The 19,842-nt window shown below is 44.6% G+C and overlaps 1 protein-coding gene across 3 annotated transcripts in view; it reads right to left on the bottom strand.

Moving 5' to 3' along the window:
• The window catches only part of mtus1b (microtubule associated tumor suppressor 1b), a 96,238-nt gene that overhangs the window by 34,355 nt on the left and 42,041 nt on the right, over nucleotides 1–19,842 (bottom strand). For all 3 annotated transcript variants that reach the window (XM_045722932.2, XM_045722931.2, XM_045722929.2), the window contains 3 exons: nucleotides 13,869–14,096; nucleotides 10,909–11,067; nucleotides 5,770–5,877 (listed from right to left, as the gene is read on the bottom strand). In XM_045722932.2, the coding sequence (XP_045578888.2) occupies nucleotides 5,770–5,877; nucleotides 10,909–11,067; nucleotides 13,869–14,096 (495 nt within the window). The remainder of the gene's footprint in view (nucleotides 1–5,769; nucleotides 5,878–10,908; nucleotides 11,068–13,868; nucleotides 14,097–19,842) is intronic.

Below are 19,842 nucleotides of genomic sequence, written 5' to 3'. Positions count from 1 at the left end.
ACACCTGTCAGGTGGATGGATTATCTTGGCAAAGGAGAAATGCTCACAAACAGGGATGTAAACACATTTGTGCAAACAATTGGAGAGAAATAAGCTTTGCTTTTGTGAATATGGAACATTTCTGGGATCTTTAATTTCAGCTCATGGGACCAAAACAACATGTTGCGTTTATATGTTTGTTCAGTATAGTTTAATAGCAAAGTGCTGTTTTTTAGACCCATTTGCCTCATGATTTCTCAACTCAACGCACAATTTCTCTGTCCTTCATATCGGAGTTCAGCTACAGCGCTTTGCGTGTCTCGACCAATCAGATTCACAGAAATTGCAGGTCGCACGGGCCGAGCACAGCGCACAAAGCTCAAGGGGCTCTCTCTACTTTCCTCTGGTATTTAGTACGCGAGATAACACATCACTTCCCACACAAGCAAAAACGGTTACATAAATGTAGCAGCCTAAACACCAGCCATCTGACATGCTGTATTGCATGGAAATGAGACTCTTTTCCAGTCGGATCAACTGTAGACTAGGCTACTAACAACAACAGCTGCATAGTCTAGCCTACTATGCACCCCGTTCCTCTGGCCAGGGTAAACGAAGCGGTAACGTTGTGTATTTATAGCCCATTTGTTCGTGAGGAAATGTGAATGGGATCAAATTTGGTTTATATTCAAAATTGGTCTGACTAGGCTATCTAGACTTTTTCCAATCCAAAATGATTAACTGGAATGAGTCAATAAACACAATAGCCGACAGACTGATTTGTAATTAGGCCTACAGTTGCATAGGGCAGACAATACGCAACCTGCATGAAGCAAGCTCAGCCCTGTGAGTTGTATTGTCCAATCATGTCGCTTCTCTGTGTCTGTGTATAGGAAACCAACATAGTTCTGCTTTAAAATATAATTCATATGAACAAGTACAAAGTTGCTGAAGTTTGACAGGGTTTTCATCCTCCTCAAGGCCAGGAGTTTTCCAGGAATGTTTTAAAACCCCGTGACCTGATTAGAAATACTCTGGTCCCATCATAGCCCATATGAATCCTTTTTACATCATATTAATCACGTCATACTGTAAAAGGTCCAGAGTTTTACCTGGTTAGGCTACCAGATCAGGAAAAACGACGTACCACACCACTCTGGGACCTGTGGTGCCACCTCTGAGCAGTCTGACTTTAGGACCATACAGACGCCTCGGAGCGGAAGGGAAGGCAGTAAATAAGCTTCAACTCCTTGTCACTTTGCCATACCCTACGTTTCGCTAAAATGACACCCCTGAAATGCATGGTCCTGTATCCAACAATGTGACAGAACTAACAAAAACAGTATTTTAGTTTGACGAATGAGACTCAAAGAATCTCCAAGTGGTCACTTCATGTAAGAGCCCCACTTGAGAAATATGTCCTGAGCTACGAGGCAAGACAACTCAGCCCTGAAGTATAAATAGTCCCATAGCAGCGCTGCACTGCTCCAATATCTAAACTTAGGCAGCGGGCAACAGAATGAATAAAGTCTCTTATAAAACAACTGAAAACAGGCATCTTGCCAGACAGCTTCAACAGCCATTGTAACCGCTGGCCTGTAAAGCCATTGTTTTGTGTGTGTGTGTATATACTGTTTATGTGTGCAATACTGTGTGTGTGTGGTGGTATGCCGATGGGGGTGACAGCATGTCTGCAACTGGTGGCTCCCCACAAACCCCCAGTGGGAGTTCCTGACGCAACCGCAGCAGAGAGGCATCCAGGCGCCGAGGCCTAGCCCAATCAAGACCAGCCCAGGCTGGGGGAAGGGACTAACCACAGACCCATGCTTGACCAGGCCTCCAGGAACACATCCACACTTCAAAGCCTCTGTGAGATGGCCTAAATATGTTAACTAAAAACACGGTACTTTCTGCTTTTTAAAAGACTGATTTGGGATCAGCAATCGCAAACCCAAATCTAACCTCAACTCTTATGAGCTGAGCAACAAAAACTCATCTGAGACCTGTTGATAGGAGCACATGTCCTTAGTAGTGGCATTGTTGCCAACAGTAGAGACCGCAGGACGAATGGCCCTAGTGTCAACACATTACATTGGACTCAACAAACGACCGCCCTATTCTTCTCCTGACTCACCACACGGTGCCAACCTGCCAGTTAAAACAGATGGGCATCGTCACATTAGAGCACACATGTCCACAACAACGCACAGTCAAAGGTGAGAGAAGTATTTGAAGCGACGCCAGGGCACTGCTGACGTGGCCGTCCGTCATCTGTGACGAGCCTGGATCCAACGGTGCTGTTTTACCATGCGTGCACACAGGGTCTGTGTGTGACAGAGGCAACAGTTTAGCCTAGTTTCACTCCAAGTTATTTCCATCAGTGCCCTGTATCTCTATAATGACAGGAAGTGGTCGGGACGCCATTCTTTGTGTGTTTGTTTACCCTTGTCACGAGCTTGTGAGCTCCGAGCTAGTCAGCCAGAACGCACAACCCAAACGCTCCTAATGATCCACACACATGGGAATGCTTTCCAAATCGCTAACACGTTTTTACATTCTTCTATTTATAATTTCCTCCCTCTTATCTCCCCAATTAGGCTATAGACGTCCACAACTGTGTTTTAACAGTGACTTAAAACCAGTGACTTAAAATCAGTGGTGGAAAAAGTATCCAATTGTCATACTTGAGTAAAAGTAGAGATACCTTAATAGAAAATGCCTCAAGTAAAAGTGAAAGTCACCATGTAAAATGCTACTTGAGTAAAAGTCTAAATGTATTTGGTTTTAAATATACTTAAGTATCATATGTAAATGTTATTGCTCAAATGTACTTAAGTATCAAAAGTAAAAGTATAAATCATTTCAAATTCCATATATTAAGCAAACCCAGCGGCACCATCTTCTTTTTTCTATTTTTTTTTTTACTGATAGCAATTTACAAACAAAGCATTTGTGTTTAGTGAATCCGCCAGATCAGGTATTAGGGATGACCAGGGATGTTCTCTTGATAAGTGTGTGAATTGGACTATTTTCCTGTCCTGCTAAGCATTCAAAATGTACCAAGTACTTTTGGGTGTCAGGGAAACTGCATGGAGTAAAAAGTACATTATTTTCTTTAGAAATGTAGTGAAGTAAAAGTAATAGTTTTCAAAAAGCTTAACCATAAAGTACAGGTACCAAAAATATTCTTAAGTAATACTTGAAAGTTCTTTTTACATAAGTACTTCACACCACTGCTTAAAACTTCAGTGAAATGAAATGAGGGTAAAAGTTAGTTCATAGTTATTGAAACACTTTTGGATTATACTGTATATTGAGCTAGAATTATTCAGTCAGCCATCTGTGATATAACAACATTGCAACACTTTTGACAACACTGGTCAAGGGAAGTGCACGTCATACTTCCTGTTCCTGTCTCCTAATCTTTTGAATGGGCTAGCTTGACGATTATATCATCAAATTCATGAAAACTAGGTAATTTAAGATATCCGGTCCTGTAGAGTTTTTAACAAAAAAAATATATTTTATACTTGAGATTCTTCAAAGTAGCCACCCTTTGCCTTGTTGACAGCTTTGCACACGCTTGGCATTCTCTCAACCAGCTTCATGAGGTAGTCACCTGGAATGTGTTTCAATTAAACAGCTGTACTGTGTTAAAAGTTCATTTGTATAATTTCTTTCCTTCTTAATCCATTTGAGCCAATCAGTTGTGTGGTGACAAGGTAGGGGTGGTATACAGAAGATAGCCCTGTCTGGTAAAAGAACAAGTATATATTATGGCAAGAACAGCTCAAATAGGCAAAGAGAAACGACAGTCCATCATTACTTTAAGATATGAAGTTCAGTCAATGCGGAAAATGTCAAGAACTTTGAGATTTTCGTCAAGTGCAGTCGCAAAAACCATCAAGCGCTATGATGAAACTGGCTCTCATGAGGACCGCCACAGGAAAGGAAGACCCAGGAGTTACCTCTGCTGCAGAGGATAAGAGTTACTAGAGTTACTAGCCTCAGAAATGGCAGCCCAAATAAATGCTTCACAGAGTTCAAGTAACAGACACATCTCAACATCAACTGTTCAGAGGAGACTGTGTGAATCAAGCTTTCATGGTCCAATTGCTGCAAAGAAACTACTACTAAAGGAAGAGAAGAAGAGACTTGCTTGGGCCAAGAAACATGAGCAATGGACATTAGACTGGTGGAAATTTGTCCTTTGGTCTGATGAGTCTAAATGGGAGATTTTTGGTTTCAACTGCCATGTCTTTTTGAGATGCAGAGTAGGTGAACGGATGATCTCCGCATGTGTGGTTCCCACCATGAAGGAGGAGGTGTGATGGTGCTTTGCTGGTGACACCGTCTGTGATTTATTTAGAAATCAAGGCACACTTAACCAGCATGGCTACCACAGCTTTCTGCAGCGATATGCCATCCCATCTGTTTTGCGCTTAGTGGGACTATCATTTGTTTTTCAACAGGACAATGACCCAACACACCTCCAGGCTGTGTAAGGGCTATTTGACCAAGAAGGAGAGTGATGGAGTGCTGCATCAGTTGACCTGGCCTCCATAATCTCCCAACCTCAACCCAATTGAGATGGTTTGGGATGAGTTAGACACAGAGTGAAGGAAAAGCAGCCAACAAGTGCTCAACATATGTGGAAACTCCTTCAAAACTATTGCAAAAGCATTCCAGGTGATGCTGGTTGAGAGAATGCCAAGAGTGTGCAAAGCTGTCATCAAGGCAAAGTGTGGCTACTTTGAAGTATCTAATATAAATTTGTTCCAAAAATGTTGGTTACTACATGATTCCATATGTGTAATTTCATCGTTTTGATGTCTTTACTTTTATTCTACAATGTATAAAATAGTACAAATAAAGAAAAACCCTTGAATGAGTAGGTGTGTCCAAACTTTTGACCAGTACTGTATATACAATTATAGCTGTGTTTGTGGATGAATTTACTTCTGCCAGATGCCTGTTATGACGTTTTTACACTAAAGAACATTGCGCTCAATTTTTGCCCATTGAAGACCATTTAAAAAGCTTACAAAACTTAAAAAACTAAAGTAAAAAAACTTCAAGGCTACTTCCTGGAAAATGATGCGTCACTTTCATACTGTATATTGAGGCCATTCGGACGCAATTCTTTTTCTAAATAAGCTGTCATGGATCCTTCTGACATTTAAGGAAAATGCAAGGCTGAAAACCCTAACCGGTTGAGGCCGGGAATGTTCCAAGTCTAGTTTTACACAAATCCAGTGTGTGATGACGCTGGAGCGCTACCATGGTAACTGGGGGCCTACACTCTCCTGTGGTGTGGGTGCTAAAGTATAACTGGTGTGTGGAGGTTTGCTCACAATTCAACAATAACCATGACACCTGTATGGGTGAGAATCATATTGCTCTCAAGTCTCTTTTTCAGAGACACTATACTAAATTATAAACTGGGTGGTTCCAGCCCTGAATGCTCGAGCGTATACAACGGATAAGATAAAACAGTTATTTTTACGGTTCTAATTACGTTGGTAACCAGTTTATAACAGCAATACGGCACGTCAGGGGTTTGTGATATATGGCTAATATACCACGGCTAAGGGCTGTGTCCAGACACTCCACCGTGGTATATTGGCCATATACAGCACCCCCTTGGGCCTTATTGCTTAAATATACTTCAAGATCCTTGGCTCTAGTGCCTTCTAAGCAACCCTAACCGTTACGTATAAAAACACTAAACACTAGCAGACTGAACCCAGGAACAAAACCCAACACCAAAACGTTCAAACAGAACTCTACCTGTGGCAGCAGCTGTGGGGCGGTTGAATCTGGCCGATCCGGCCCTCTGAAGGGGGTTCTGGGCCTGCTTGCCTGCTACCTGGCTGGTCACCGCTGGAGTCTTCAGCCCTATGGTAGAGAAATAGTGAAACACCTTGTCAACAGTCAGACTAAACCTAACTGTAGCCTTGTAGCAGAGACTACCAGGTTATAGGGCTAGTGTGGTTTTAGGAAGTAGTATCTGTGTAGTAGTGGAGCTTGGGTCTTGAAGGAGAGCTCAGAGATTTAGCCTCTGTGTCCACCTACTACAGGGTACAAGCCCCTGTGTCCACCCACTACAGGGTACAAGCCCCTGTGTCCACCTACTACAGGGTACAAGCCCCTGTGTCCACCCACTACAGGGTACAAGCCCCTGTGTCCACCTACTACAGGGTACAAGCCCCTGTGTCCACCTACTACAGGGTCAAGCTGAGGGTGGATAATAAACACCTCATAATCACCTGGGCCCAGTTTATCAAAAAGTTTAATTGATTTCCTCTATTGGATAGGATTAAATCCATAGAAATAGAATTAATAGAACAGAAGAATCATTGACTTGAATGAGGACTCCCATTCTATTAATTATATTTCTACGCATTGAATCCTATCCGATTGAGGAAATCCAGATAGATAACTGGGCCCTACTCAATGGGAATCGGAGGATGATGGGTCATTTGAGCCACAGGGTTGGAAAACGATTATGTTAAAACATTATTTTAGAAATTAGATACAGTTAGATAATCACAAATCAGCTAGTCTGTTGATATGCAGGTAGCCTAGTGGTTGGAGCGTTGGGCCAGTAAAAGAAAGGTTGCTGGATTGAATCCCCGAGCTCACAAGGTAAAAATCTGTCGTTCTGCCCCTGAGCAAGGCAGTTAACCCACTGTTCCCCGGGTGCCAAACACGTGGATGTGGATTAAGGCAGCCCCCTGCACCTCTCTGATTCAGAGGGGTTGGGTTAAATGCGGAAGACACATTTCAGTTGAATACATTCAGTTATACAACTGACTAGGAATCCCCCTTTATATGGTTTGGTATTTTACAATATAGTGGGACAAAAGGTCTAGATATTTGTGGGAATAAAGTATTCTACCTCGGCGGTGAGTCATTGCAGTGTGTGTGTGAGAGAAAGAGAGAGTGTGTGTGAGTCAACGGTATAGTTGAATTAAGAAAATTGAAACCTATGAGAAAATCAGACTGACCTAGATACAATGGAATAAAACATATTGGTGCTCATATGTTTACACTTCAACCCAGCAGAAATCCACTGGGAAAATCAACTAGCATACCGACTACTGTATCCATTAACTGTCAGTGGTCACTGCTGCCATGGCAACATGACGTCTCTACAGCAGATGTACTGTACTCCATCTACCCCAAGATAATATTACTCATATCCTGTGGGCCCTTCCAGAGGCCATAGAAATAAACAGAGATTCTATCTAACCAATATGAGGGAGCGCTATATTCATTGACACACAGTATAGTGGAGATAAAGTTTATAAATGAACCAATCATCATTCAGTATTAGACCCACCCGTTGTATAATCACTGACACACACAGGGACTGAGGTTGGGATTAGACCCACCCGTTGTATAATCATTGACACACACAGGGACTGAGGTTGGGATTAGACCCACCCGTTGTATAATCATTGACACACACAGGGACTGAGGTTGGGATTAGACCCACCCGTCGTATAATCACTGACACACACAGGGACTGAGGTTGGGATTAGACCCACCCGTTGTATAATCATTGACACACACAGGGACTGAGGTTGGGATTAGACCCACCCGTTGTATAATCATTGACACACACACGGACTGAGGTTGGGATTAGACCCACCCGTTGTATAATCATTGACACACACAGGGACTGAGGTTGGGATTAGACCCACCCGTTGTATAATCATTGACACACACAGGGACTGAGGTTGGGATTAGACCCACCCGTTGTATAATCATTGACACACACAGGGACTGAGGTTGGGATTAGACCCACCCGTTGTATAATCACTGACACACACAGGGACTGAGTTTGGGATTAGACCCACCCGTTGTATAATCATTGACACACACAGGGACTGAGGTTGGGATTAGACCCACCCGTCGTATAATCATTGACACACACAGGGACTGAGGTTGGGATTAGACCCACCCGTTGTATAATCATTGACACACACAGGGACTGAGGTTGGGATTAGACCCACCCGTTGTATAATCATTGACACACACAGGGACTGAGGTTGGGATTAGACCCACCCGTTGTATAATCATTGACACACACAGGGACTGAGGTTGGGATTAGACCCACCCATTGTATAATCATTGACACACACAGGGACTGAGGTTGGGATTAGACCCACCCGTCGTATAATCACTGACACACACAGGGACTGAGGTTGGGATTAGACCCACCCGTCGTATAATCACTGACACACACAGGGACTGAGGTTGGGATTAGACCCACCCATTGTATAATCATTGACACACACAGGGACTGAGGTTGGGATTAGACCCACCCGTCGTATAATCACTGACACACACAGGGACTGAGGTTGGTTGATAATACAATCCTGGTTCTGTAATATTCCAATCTATGTGGTTCTGTTGGAACAACACATTGGGTCTAATCAGAAGAAACCAACACATTTGAATACAAATATATCCATATTTTAGCTAAAAGATATTCAAGTTAAGGAGAGGGTGTGGTGTGCAAATCAAAAGCACCAGAGGAGACATCATCATCATCTGGGTTAAATAAGACTAGTCCATCTGATCCTGATCAGAGAAACGCATCACAGAGAGGGAAACTGGGTTAAATAAGACTAGTCCATCTGATCCTGATCAGAGAAACGCATCACAGAGAGGGAAACTGGGTTAAATAAGACTAGTCCATCTGATCCTGATCAGAGAAACGCATCACAGAGAGGGAAACTGGGTTAAATAAGACTAGTCCATCTGATCCTGATCAGAGAAACGCATCACAGAGAGGGAAACTGGGTTAAATAAGACTAGTCCATCTGATCCTGATCAGAGAAACGCATCACAGAGAGGGAAACTGGGTTAAATAAGACTAGTCCATCTGATCCTGATCAGAGAAACGCATCACAGAGAGGGAAACTGGGTTAAATAAGACTAGTCCATCTGATCCTGATCAGAGAAACGCATCACAGAGAGGGAAACTGGGTTAAATAAGACTAGTCCATCTGATCCTGATCAGAGAAACGCATCACAGAGAGGGAAACTGGGTTAAATAAGACTAGTCCATCTGATCCTGATCAGAGAAACGCATCACAGAGAGGGAAACTGGGTTAAATAAGACTAGTCCATCTGATCCTGATCAGAGAAACGCATCACAGAGAGGGAAACTGGGTTAAATAAGACTAGTCCATCTGATCCTGATCAGAGAAACGCATCACAGAGAGGGAAACTGGGTTAAATAAGACTAGTCCATCTGATCCTGATCAGAGAAACGCATCACAGAGAGGGAAACTGGGTTAAATAAGACTAGTCCATCTGATCCTGATCAGAGAAACGCATCACAGAGAGGGAAACTGGGTTAAATAAGACTAGTCCATCTGATCCTGATCAGAGAAACGCATCACAGAGAGGGAAACTGGGTTAAATAAGACTAGTCCATCTGATCCTGATCAGAGAAACGCATCACAGAGAGGGAAACTGGGTTAAATAAGACTAGTCCATCTGATCCTGATCAGAGAAACGCATCACAGAGAGGGAAACTGGGTTAAATAAGACTAGTTCATCTGATCCTGATCAGAGAAACACATCACAGAGAGGGAAACTGGGTTAAATAAGACTAGTCCATCTGATCCTGATCAGAGAAACGCATCACAGAGAGGGAAACTGGGTTAAATAAGACTAGTCCATCTGATCCTGATCAGAGAAACGCATCACAGAGAGGGAAACTGGGTTAAATAAGACTAGTCCATCTGATCCTGATCAGAGAAACGCATCACAGAGAGGGAAACTGGGTTAAATAAGACTAGTCCATCTGATCCTGATCAGAGAAACGCATCACAGAGAGGGAAACTGGGTTAAATAAGACTAGTCCATCTGATCCTGATCAGAGAAACGCATCACAGAGAGGGAAACTGGGTTAAATAAGACTAGTCCATCTGATCCTGATCAGAGAAACGCATCACAGAGAGGGAAACTGGGTTAAATAAGACTAGTCCATCTGATCCTGATCAGAGAAACGCATCACAGAGAGGGAAACTGGGTTAAATAAGACTAGTCCATCTGATCCTGATCAGAGAAACGCATCACAGAGAGGGAAACTGGGTTAAATAAGACTAGTCCATCTGATCCTGATCAGAGAAACGCATCACAGAGAGGGAAACTGGGTTAAATAAGACTAGTCCATCTGATCCTGATCAGAGAAACGCATCACAGAGAGGGAAACTGGGTTAAATAAGACTAGTCCATCTGATCCTGATCAGAGAAACGCATCACAGAGAGGGAAACTGGGTTAAATAAGACTAGTCCATCTGATCCTGATCAGAGAAACACATCACAGAGAGGGAAACTGGGTTAAATAAGACTAGTCCATCTGATCCTGATCAGAGAAACACATCACAGAGAGGGAAACTGGGTTAAATAAGACTAGTCCATCTGATCCTGATCAGAGAAACGCATCACAGAGAGGGAAACTGGGTTAAATAAGACTAGTCCATCTGATCCTGATCAGAGAAACGCATCACAGAGAGGGAAACTGGGTTAAATAAGACTAGTCCATCTGATCCTGATCAGAGAAACACATCACAGAGAGGGAAACTGGGTTAAATAAGACTAGTCCATCTGATCCTGATCAGAGAAACACATCACAGAGAGGGAAACTGGGTTAAATAAGACTAGTCCATCTGATCCTGATCAGAGAAACGCATCACAGAGAGGGAAACTGACTCATTAGTGAAACTGGCTAGTGATGGTGAGCATGTTTAGACACGTCTGCACATGTTTAAATGCTAACTATGCTTAGACCATCAGAATTAAAGTGATAGGCTTCAAAATCAAAAGGTTAGTGAGTGAAAGTAAGCATACACCAAGGATATGTGAAAGTATCGTGTGTGTGTGTGTGTGTGTGTGTGTGTTCACCTGTTGCAGTGCTTCTCCCTGGTAGTGAGGGGGCTCTGGTTCGGAACCCCAGTGGCCTGGTAGTGGTGGGGGCCTTAATCGACCCCTGGCTTCCCCCTGGAGCTGTAGGCTGGCTGGGCCTCTCATCTGGCTTACAGCCCCCCACCACTGGAGCTGGGACTAGGACAGAGAAAGACAGGGATGATCAGTTAATACTAGAATTAAGAATGAACTAATACAAAGATTGGTCTATGAACCACATGGATATAGACTGAAACTCATTCAAACCTCACTCAACTACATTGGGTTTAGTTGAGCTGTTCAATACCCAAAGATGATTGGCTCGCACGTGCAACTTCAGCACACACAACATTCTATAATAGAAGTGTTATTTGACGTGCATCTTTTTTGACACGGAAAGACCCAAACGGCGCTCCATACTTCAATACTGAAAGACGATAGTTCTACTGTATCAAAACTGAAATGGTCTCCGTTGTGAAGAAGCGTGTGTGGGCACATAGCGAACCTCTCACAGCCCAAACGTAAGAAAGAAAGAACGCTGTTTACATGGCATAATTCCCCTCGTTAAGCTAAATGCACATAACACCAATTACCTACCAAAAAGGGGAATAATCTCTGGTCCTAATTATCTACATGATTACAATCATCAGACTACCGATTACAAATGTCTCAAAACGCTGCATAAACAATATTATCTGCATTAGCGACAGCCGCCTGTAGCACAATTAGAGCAACGGGAAACGAGTATGTTGATGTAGTTAAGGCGCAATGGTAGATTGATTTGAGTGATCACTGTGTGTGTGTGTGATTAGTTCCTCTGTAAACAGAGGCGGTGCGTCGCCATAGCAACAGTATCTTGGTCGTCATCCGATCACCATGACAACCTGCTCATCCAACAGTAGCCATAGGTCTTCTACCTCGGCGCTGAGTCATTGCAGTGAGTGTGAGAGCGAGAGAGAGAGAGAGAGAGAGCGTGCGAAAGTGTGCATGTGTGGAGAGAGAGCGAGTGTGAGAAGAGTGAGAGAGTGCATGAAAGCCAGGAGAGTGATGGAGAGGAGAGCAATGGAGAGGAGAGCGATGGAGAGTGATGGAGAGGAGAGCCAGGAGAGGGATGGAGAGGAGAGCGATGGAGAGGAGAGCCAGGAGAGGGATGGAGAGGAGAGCCAGGAGAGGGATGGAGAGGAGAGCCAGGAGAGGGATGGAGAGGAGAGCCAGGAGAGGGATGGAGAGGAGAGCCAGGAGAGGGATGGAGAGGAGAGCCAGGAGAGTGATGGAGAGGAGAGCCAGGAGAGGGATGGAGAGGAGAGCCAGGAGAGGGATGGAGAGGAGAGCCAGGAGAGTGATGGAGAGGAGAGCCAGGAGAGGGATGGAGAGGAGAGCCAGGAGAGGGATGGAGAGGAGAGCCAGGAGAGTGATGGAGAGGAGAGCCAGGAGAGGGATGGAGAGGAGAGCCAGGAGAGTGATGGAGAGGAGAGCCAGGAGAGGGATGGAGAGGAGAGCCAGGAGAGGGATGGAGAGGAGAGCCAGGAGAGGGATGGAGAGGAGAGCCAGGAGAGGGATGGAGAGGAGAGCCAGGAGAGTGATGGAGAGGAGAGCCAGGAGAGGGATGGAGAGGAGAGCCAGGAGAGGGATGGAGAGGAGAGCCAGGAGAGGGATGGAGAGGAGAGCCAGGAGAGGGATGGAGAGGAGAGCCAGGAGAGGGATGGAGAGGAGAGCCAGGAGAGGGATGGAGAGGAGAGCCAGGAGAGTGATGGAGAGGAGAGCCAGGAGAGGGATGGAGAGGAGAGCCAGGAGAGGGATGGAGAGGAGAGCCAGGAGAGGGATGGAGAGGAGAGCGATGGAGAGGAGAGCGATGGAGAGGAGAGCGATGGAGAGGAGAGCGATGGAGAGGAGAGCGAGAAGGAAGGAAGAAAGGTGTTTCTCTCTTTTCTCTACTGTTCTGTCACGAAAGGAATTCCAGGTTTCAAAGAAATTCCTACAGCAGGTCTCATCCATGTCTTCATCTCTCTGTCATCCCCCCTTTCCCCTCCTCCCCATTCCCCTCCTCTTTCTCTTCAACAGAGTGGTGGCTGTACTGTAGTGAACAAAGACAACCACTGACCACCTATCCCCATTTAGACCAAGTCACACAGGGAGGTCATGTGATGCTGTTGATAGTATTATTCAGACTTATCACATTAAACCAATAGAAACTATTAGATAGTAATAGAAACCTCACTCTCAACGTGTTGGGTGTTCATTTCCATATAGATTTCCTGATAAACTGAGATACAGCAGCTGTACATGATCCAGTATTGAGTGGTTCAGGGTAGCAATCCAACACTCTGGTGGAGCTGATTAACACCTCTAGGGACATTACATCAGTCCTGACAGCAGGTCTCTACTATAAGCATGTAGACTTTCTGGAAACGAATATTTACTCCCTGAAATGAGTTAAATACATGTGTGTGAGTAAGAGTCAGCTTTCACCCTCCTCCACTCACACCTCCATCTTCCCCAACACACAACCACCACCCTCCTCCACCAGCTACAGTAGATATAGAGAGGACCAGATGTAATCCAGACAGGAGAGTACCCTGTCCGCCTCTCTGATCACACACACACACACACACACACACACACACACACACACACACACACACAGAGAGAGAGCCTGGGCAGATGTGAACTCTGACCTCGATGGCGAAAGCAGGAATGCCACATGGACATTCTCTTCAGAGTCAAATGGCAGGGGAGACTGATGGAATTGTCACGGGAGGTCAGAAGAGAGAGTGTGTGTGTGTCTGAGAGAGCTAGTGGCAAGAGGAGGATGTGAATCACCAGCAACCGGAAGACCACACCAATGAAACCCACTGCTTGCACACTGAGTGTGCTGTGTGTTTGTGTGAAGGCCTTTTGTGGTGCCGTAATGTAGGAAGAATAACTCAATACGCACACACATACACAACACACAGTCTCACGTTTGCTGGGGGCTGCTGAAGATCCATTACTCTCACTGGCGGCGCTGCCCAGAGAAGAGGAGCTAAGGCTTGTGGGTAGGTTCTTCACGGGCAGTTTGGACGCGGCGGCGGCAGCCGAAGGCCGAGCAGCACCTGACCCCTGGTTGACGGATGGCTTTGGGTTAGAGGTCACCACAGTAGGCCCAGGCAATCCCGAGGGTCTGTCTGTGACACGCGGCTTGGGGATACCTGGGAAATGTAGGAAAGGACCAACAGGGTTCATCAGTTTCAGGTATTGGGAGAAGTATTCACGTCTATCAGTGTATGAATCAATGTCCATAATATCAATATGTCAGTACACTGAAAATTCTAACATAAGATATCAGTATCATATCAATTCAAAAGATCAGGGGCAGTATTTATAAGAATGCTGATTTAGGATCAGTTGTGCCTTTAAGATCAAAGCTTTCTCAGCATCTGCAGAACACATAAACCACTAGTCAGGATGTGTGTGTGTATAAACATGCCCTACTAGAAGATACATATTTATTTATCTAGTGACAGCTGAGCTAGCAGAGGAAGGATGAATAGGAGAGAGAGAGAGACAGAGAGACAGGGAGAGAGAGAGAGACAGAGAGAGACAGAGAGAGAGAGAGAGAGACAGAGAGAGAGAGAGAGAGACAGAGAGAGACAGAGAGAGAGAGAGAGACAGAGAGAGACAGAGAGAGAGAGAGAGAGAGAGAGACAGGGAGAGAGACAGGGAGAGACAGAGAGAGACAGAGAGACAGGGAGAGAGAGAGCGAACCCCCCTGGCACTGCGTACATACAGAGAGACGTATAGAGAAGTGCCCATATCAGCACAAAGTAAGTGGACATACTGTAGGGTGACACTGATGGACATATACAGACATATCAGCACAAAGTAAGTGGACATACTGTAGGGTGACACTGATGGACATATACAGACATATCAGCAAGTTTTAGACAAATCTCTCTCTCTGAGGTGAATGAGGTTTGTGACCTCCAGTCAAAGGTTCTGAAATAGAACAGGGTTGGTCTTTCACAGAGACAGGGGTTATGTTCCTATTGGCTGGCCCCTGTAGTGTTGCTGAATACCATGTAGTGACTGGGCCGCGTCTCCTTAACATAATAAACTGCGGTGACGCTAACAGCACTGTCTAATAACATGATATGAACTATCTGGATACATGGCTAGTCTTACACCTCAGAGCAGACCTGGGCCATGTTCAGTGGGCCACAACGTAACAACACATGTGGCGACACGTGCCTAGTTAAATAAAGGTTAAATAAAAAAAAATGTAAACACGGAAACTAAATTCTTAGTCTTATGGTACAAGTTAATTAAGTACTTTCCCGTTTCACTCCGTTTCAAATGGCTTCTACTAGCTGCTATTGAACAGGAACCTGGATCATAAAGGCCATTCCAGATACCTTCAAATACTTGAGCTGCGTTTGGATTTAGCGCCCACACAAGATGAATCACACGCACAGCGCTAATACTTTCTGACATATTCATTTGACCAATGTCTGGTACAATGTCTGTCAATGACCCACGGAGCCTAATGCTGTAGTTTAATTTGACCCAGGTCTGGTAACCTCTGGGCTGTTGTCCAGCTTAGGGGAGGGCTTGGTGGGAACTAACACATCCTCCTCCCTCCTCCTCTTCCCCTCCTTTTTATTTTTTCCAGTACTTAATCAAAACATGCTTCCCTATCAGTAGGAAGGGCCTATGGCTCTTTCCTTTTCACACCACTGCCCTGTGTGTGTGTGTGTGTGTGTGTGTGTGTGTGTGTGTGTGTGTGTGTGTGTGTGTGTGTGTGTGTGAGAGAGAGAGACAATAGCAGAGATGTTGTTTGTGCGTGTCAAAACTCAAGGATGTGTACATGTGTATCCAGGACAACGCCCTGAGTGGACCTGTGGGTTTCGCCACCGTCGGCTTTGCTCATCAGAGACAGGAAAGAGAGGAAGAGCACTGCTGTGTAGAGATTAGTAGTAGGATAACAATGATCTACTGTATGGTCAGTTTGACGGTTTCCCTCATGATGGTCAGGGTTAGGACTGGAGCAGGGCAAGCTGGTCCTGGATCTGTGTGTACAGGAAACGTCTAGCTCAAGCTGTTGGATAGTACAGTAACACCACTGAATAGACCTCCTGTGTACCGTTTTAGTTACTGCAGTACCACCAAAATAGCCCTTTGACAGCAAATACATACTGTATTATACACTCAGTATACCAAACGTTAGGAACACCTTCCTAATATTGAGTTGCACCCCTCCCTTTCGCCCTCAGAACAGCCTCAATTCGTCCTCTATAGTACAAGGTGTTGACAGCATTCCACAGGGATGCTGGCCCGTGTTGACTCCAATGCTTCCCACAGTTGTGTCAAGTTGGCTGGACATCCTTTGGGTGGTGGACCATTCTTGATAAATACGAGGAAACTTTAGAGTGTGAAAAACCCAGCATCGCTGCAGTTCTTGATACAAACTGGTGTGCCTTGCACCTACTACCATGCCCCGTTCAAAGGCACTTAAATATTTTGTCTTGCCCATTCACCCTCGGAATGGCACACATACACAATCCATGTCTCAAGGCTTAAAAATCCTTCTTCATCTACACTGATTGAAGTGAATTTAACAAGTGACATCAATAAGGGATCATAGCTTTCACCTGGATTCACCTGGTCAGTCTACGTCATGGAAAGAGCATAACGTTTTGTACACTCAGTGTATAATTGAGAACTTATAGCTGTGTGTTGGTTGCCTGAATGTCTTAGGAAGATACACATATACATGTTTATGTTACCTAGGCAACATTAGGAGTTGTGTGTTCACCTTGCGGTGAGTGTTTACAACAAGGTAAGAATGAACACAAGAACAAGCATGTCTTTGAACACAAGCATGTTGCCTCAGTAACCACATAAGACATTAGGCCAAGCACGCCTCCAACTCAATCATCAAGTTTGGAGACGACACAACAGTAGTGGGCTTGATTACCAACAACGACGAGACCGGTGAGGGCTCTGGGAGAGTGGTGCCAGGAAAATAACCTCTCACTCAACAAAACAAAACAAAGGAGATGATCGTGGACTTCAGGAAACAGCAGAGGGAGCACCCCCCTATCAACATCGACTGGACCGCAGTGGAGAAGTTCCTGGGCGTACTCATCACTGACCAACTGAAATGGTCCACCCACACAGACAATGTGGTGAAGATAGGGCAACATCGCCTCTTCAACCTCAGGGGGCTGAAAACATTTGGCTTGGCACCAAAAACCCTCTCAAACTTTTATAGATGCAGAATTGAGAGCATCCTGTATCACCTCCTGGTACGACAACGCTTTTTACACCAAACCAACTGGCAGTGTGGTGCCAGGACAACAACCTCTCCCTCAATGTGAACAAGACAAAGGAGCTGATCGTGGACTACAGGAAAAGGCGGGCCGAACAGGCCCCCATTAACATTGATGGGGCTGTAGTGGAGAGTTTCAAGTTCCTTGGTGTCCACATCACCAACAAACTATCATGGTCCAAACACACCAAGACAGTCGTGAAGGGGGCACAACAAAACTTTTTCCCCCTCAGGAGACTGAAAAGATTTGGCATGGGTCTCCAGATCCTCAAAAACTTCTACAGCTGCACCATGGAGAGCATCCTGACCGGTTGCATCGCCGCCTAGCATGGCAACTGCTTGGCATCTGACTGTAAGGCGCTACAGAGGCTAGTGCAAACAGCCCAGTACATCACTGGGGCCAAGCTTCCTGCAATCCAGGACCTATATAATAGGCGGTGTCAGAGGAAAGCCCATAAAATTGCCGGAGACTCCAGTCACCCAAGTCATAGACTGTTTTCTCTGCTAACGCACGGCAAGTGGTACCGGAGCGCCAAGTCTAGGACCAAAAGGCTCCTTAACAGCTTCTAACCCCCAAGCCATAAGACTGAACAATTAATCAAATGGCCACCGGACTATTTACATTGACCCCACCCCCCTCCCCTCCATTTGTTTTGTACACTGCTGCTACTCGCTGTTTATTATCTATGTATAGTCACTTCACCCCTATCTACATGTACAAATGACCTCTAACCTGTACCCCCACACACTGACTCAGTACCGGTAGCCCCTTTATATAGCCTCATTACTGTTATTGTGTTACTTTTTATAATTATTTTACTTTAGTTTATTTGGTAAATATTTTCTTAACTCTTCTTGAACTGCACTGTCGGTTAAGGGTTTGTAAGTAAGCATTTCACGGTAAGGACTACACTCGTTGTATTCGGCGCATGTGACAAAAAGTTTGATTTGATCTGCACCACCCGCAAATCACAAGGCTCTCCAGAGGTTGGTGCGGTCTGCCCAACGCATCACCGGGGGCAAACTACCTGCCCTCCAGGACACCTACAGCACCTGATGCCATAGGAAGGACAAAAAGATCATCAAGGACAACAACTACCCGAGCCACTGCCTGTTCACCCCGTTATCATCCAGAAGGCGAGGTCAGTACAGGTGCATCAAAGCTGGGACCGAGAGGCTGAAAAACAGCTTCTATCTCAAGGCCATCAGACTGTTAAATAGCCATCACTAGCACATTAGAGGCTGCTGCCTACATACATAGACTTGAAATCACAGGCCATAAATGGAACACTAGTTACTTTAATAATGTTTACATAGTTTGTATTACTCATCTCAGTATATACTGTATTCTATACTATTCAACTGCATCTTAGTCTATGCCGCTCTGACATTGCTCGTCCAAATATTGACATATTCTTAATTCCATTCCTTTTCTTAGATTTCTGTGTATTGCTGCGAAATTGTTAGATATTACTTGTTAGATATTACGGCACTGTCGGAGCTAGAAACACAAGCATTTCGCTACACCTGCAATAACATCTGCTAAACACGTGTATGTGACCAAATAACATTTGATGGTGATTGAGTAACAGACAGCCTTTGAACTCTTATTTGGGTGGAGAAGGTTTCTGAATGTGCTTCTCAAAGACGCCTTTTCAACATGGCCAGAGTTCGGGATCAAATTTGGCACTGTTTTTCAGAAACAAGCAAACTATTGTCCGCTCAGAATTTGACCTTTTCTGACAAGACGCAGATCTGGTTTTCTGATAGATTCATTCTTCCACACACACACACACACACCCTCATATTCAATCCGCCCCCGAATCTCAACTGTCCCAAATCACACACTGCAGCCTAGTGGCTATAGAAACAAATAGGTAAATTACAGACAGGCTATTGTGATGGAATTCCGGCCAGGGTTAAGCGTGTGTAAATGGAATGCAATTCCTTTGTTTTATGCACTTTTCTCTCCATGCATATATTGACCTTAAACTTAAGCATGAGAATAGCATTATATTCACACGGTATTCATTGGGGCTGGAGCTTGAATAAATGAAGGTGTGGAGGAGGTGTGTCTACAGATATGCTGTATTCTGACCTTGACTTAATTCCCTCAGAATTTCACAATCTTTACTCGCAAGGAAACCATGAATGTCTACCTACCCGTTACAAGTGGAAAAAGACTCTACTTTCTTTTTTCAGACAGAAATAAAACCATTCTCCATACATTGTCATTTACAACTTGATAAGAGCTATTGATAAGAGCTAGGTAAATGAGTCATCCGTTTGGGTCAGGGGATTGTAAATATAAATGATTTGTTTTAGATCTATTTTACATTATAGTCGCTGGAGACAAACGTTAAACCAGTCAGCAACCTGAAGCATTATCAACAAATCAACTTTCCCACAGTAAAGTTTATGAAATGCTTTGGCATTATTCCGAATTTTAATTGTACCGTATTTTAACTTGCAGGGATGGTTACTCTCGAATGTCTTAATTATAGGCTAACCCGACTTTCTCTGTTTCCCATTTCTATCATGTTAAATATTAGCCACTATCAGTATCGACCATCAGTAGACCTAATAACCACACATATTCAACCGCCAATTTACTGTTAGTTCCCTTC

The sequence above is a fragment of the Salmo salar genome, chromosome 08, assembly GCF_965601325.2.
Source record: "Salmo salar chromosome 08, fSalSal1, whole genome shotgun sequence".
NCBI classification, from domain to species: Eukaryota; Metazoa; Chordata; class Actinopteri; order Salmoniformes; family Salmonidae; genus Salmo; species Salmo salar.
Note: the sequence above shows the minus strand (reverse complement) of the source record. Positions and strands in the feature narration are given on the sequence as shown.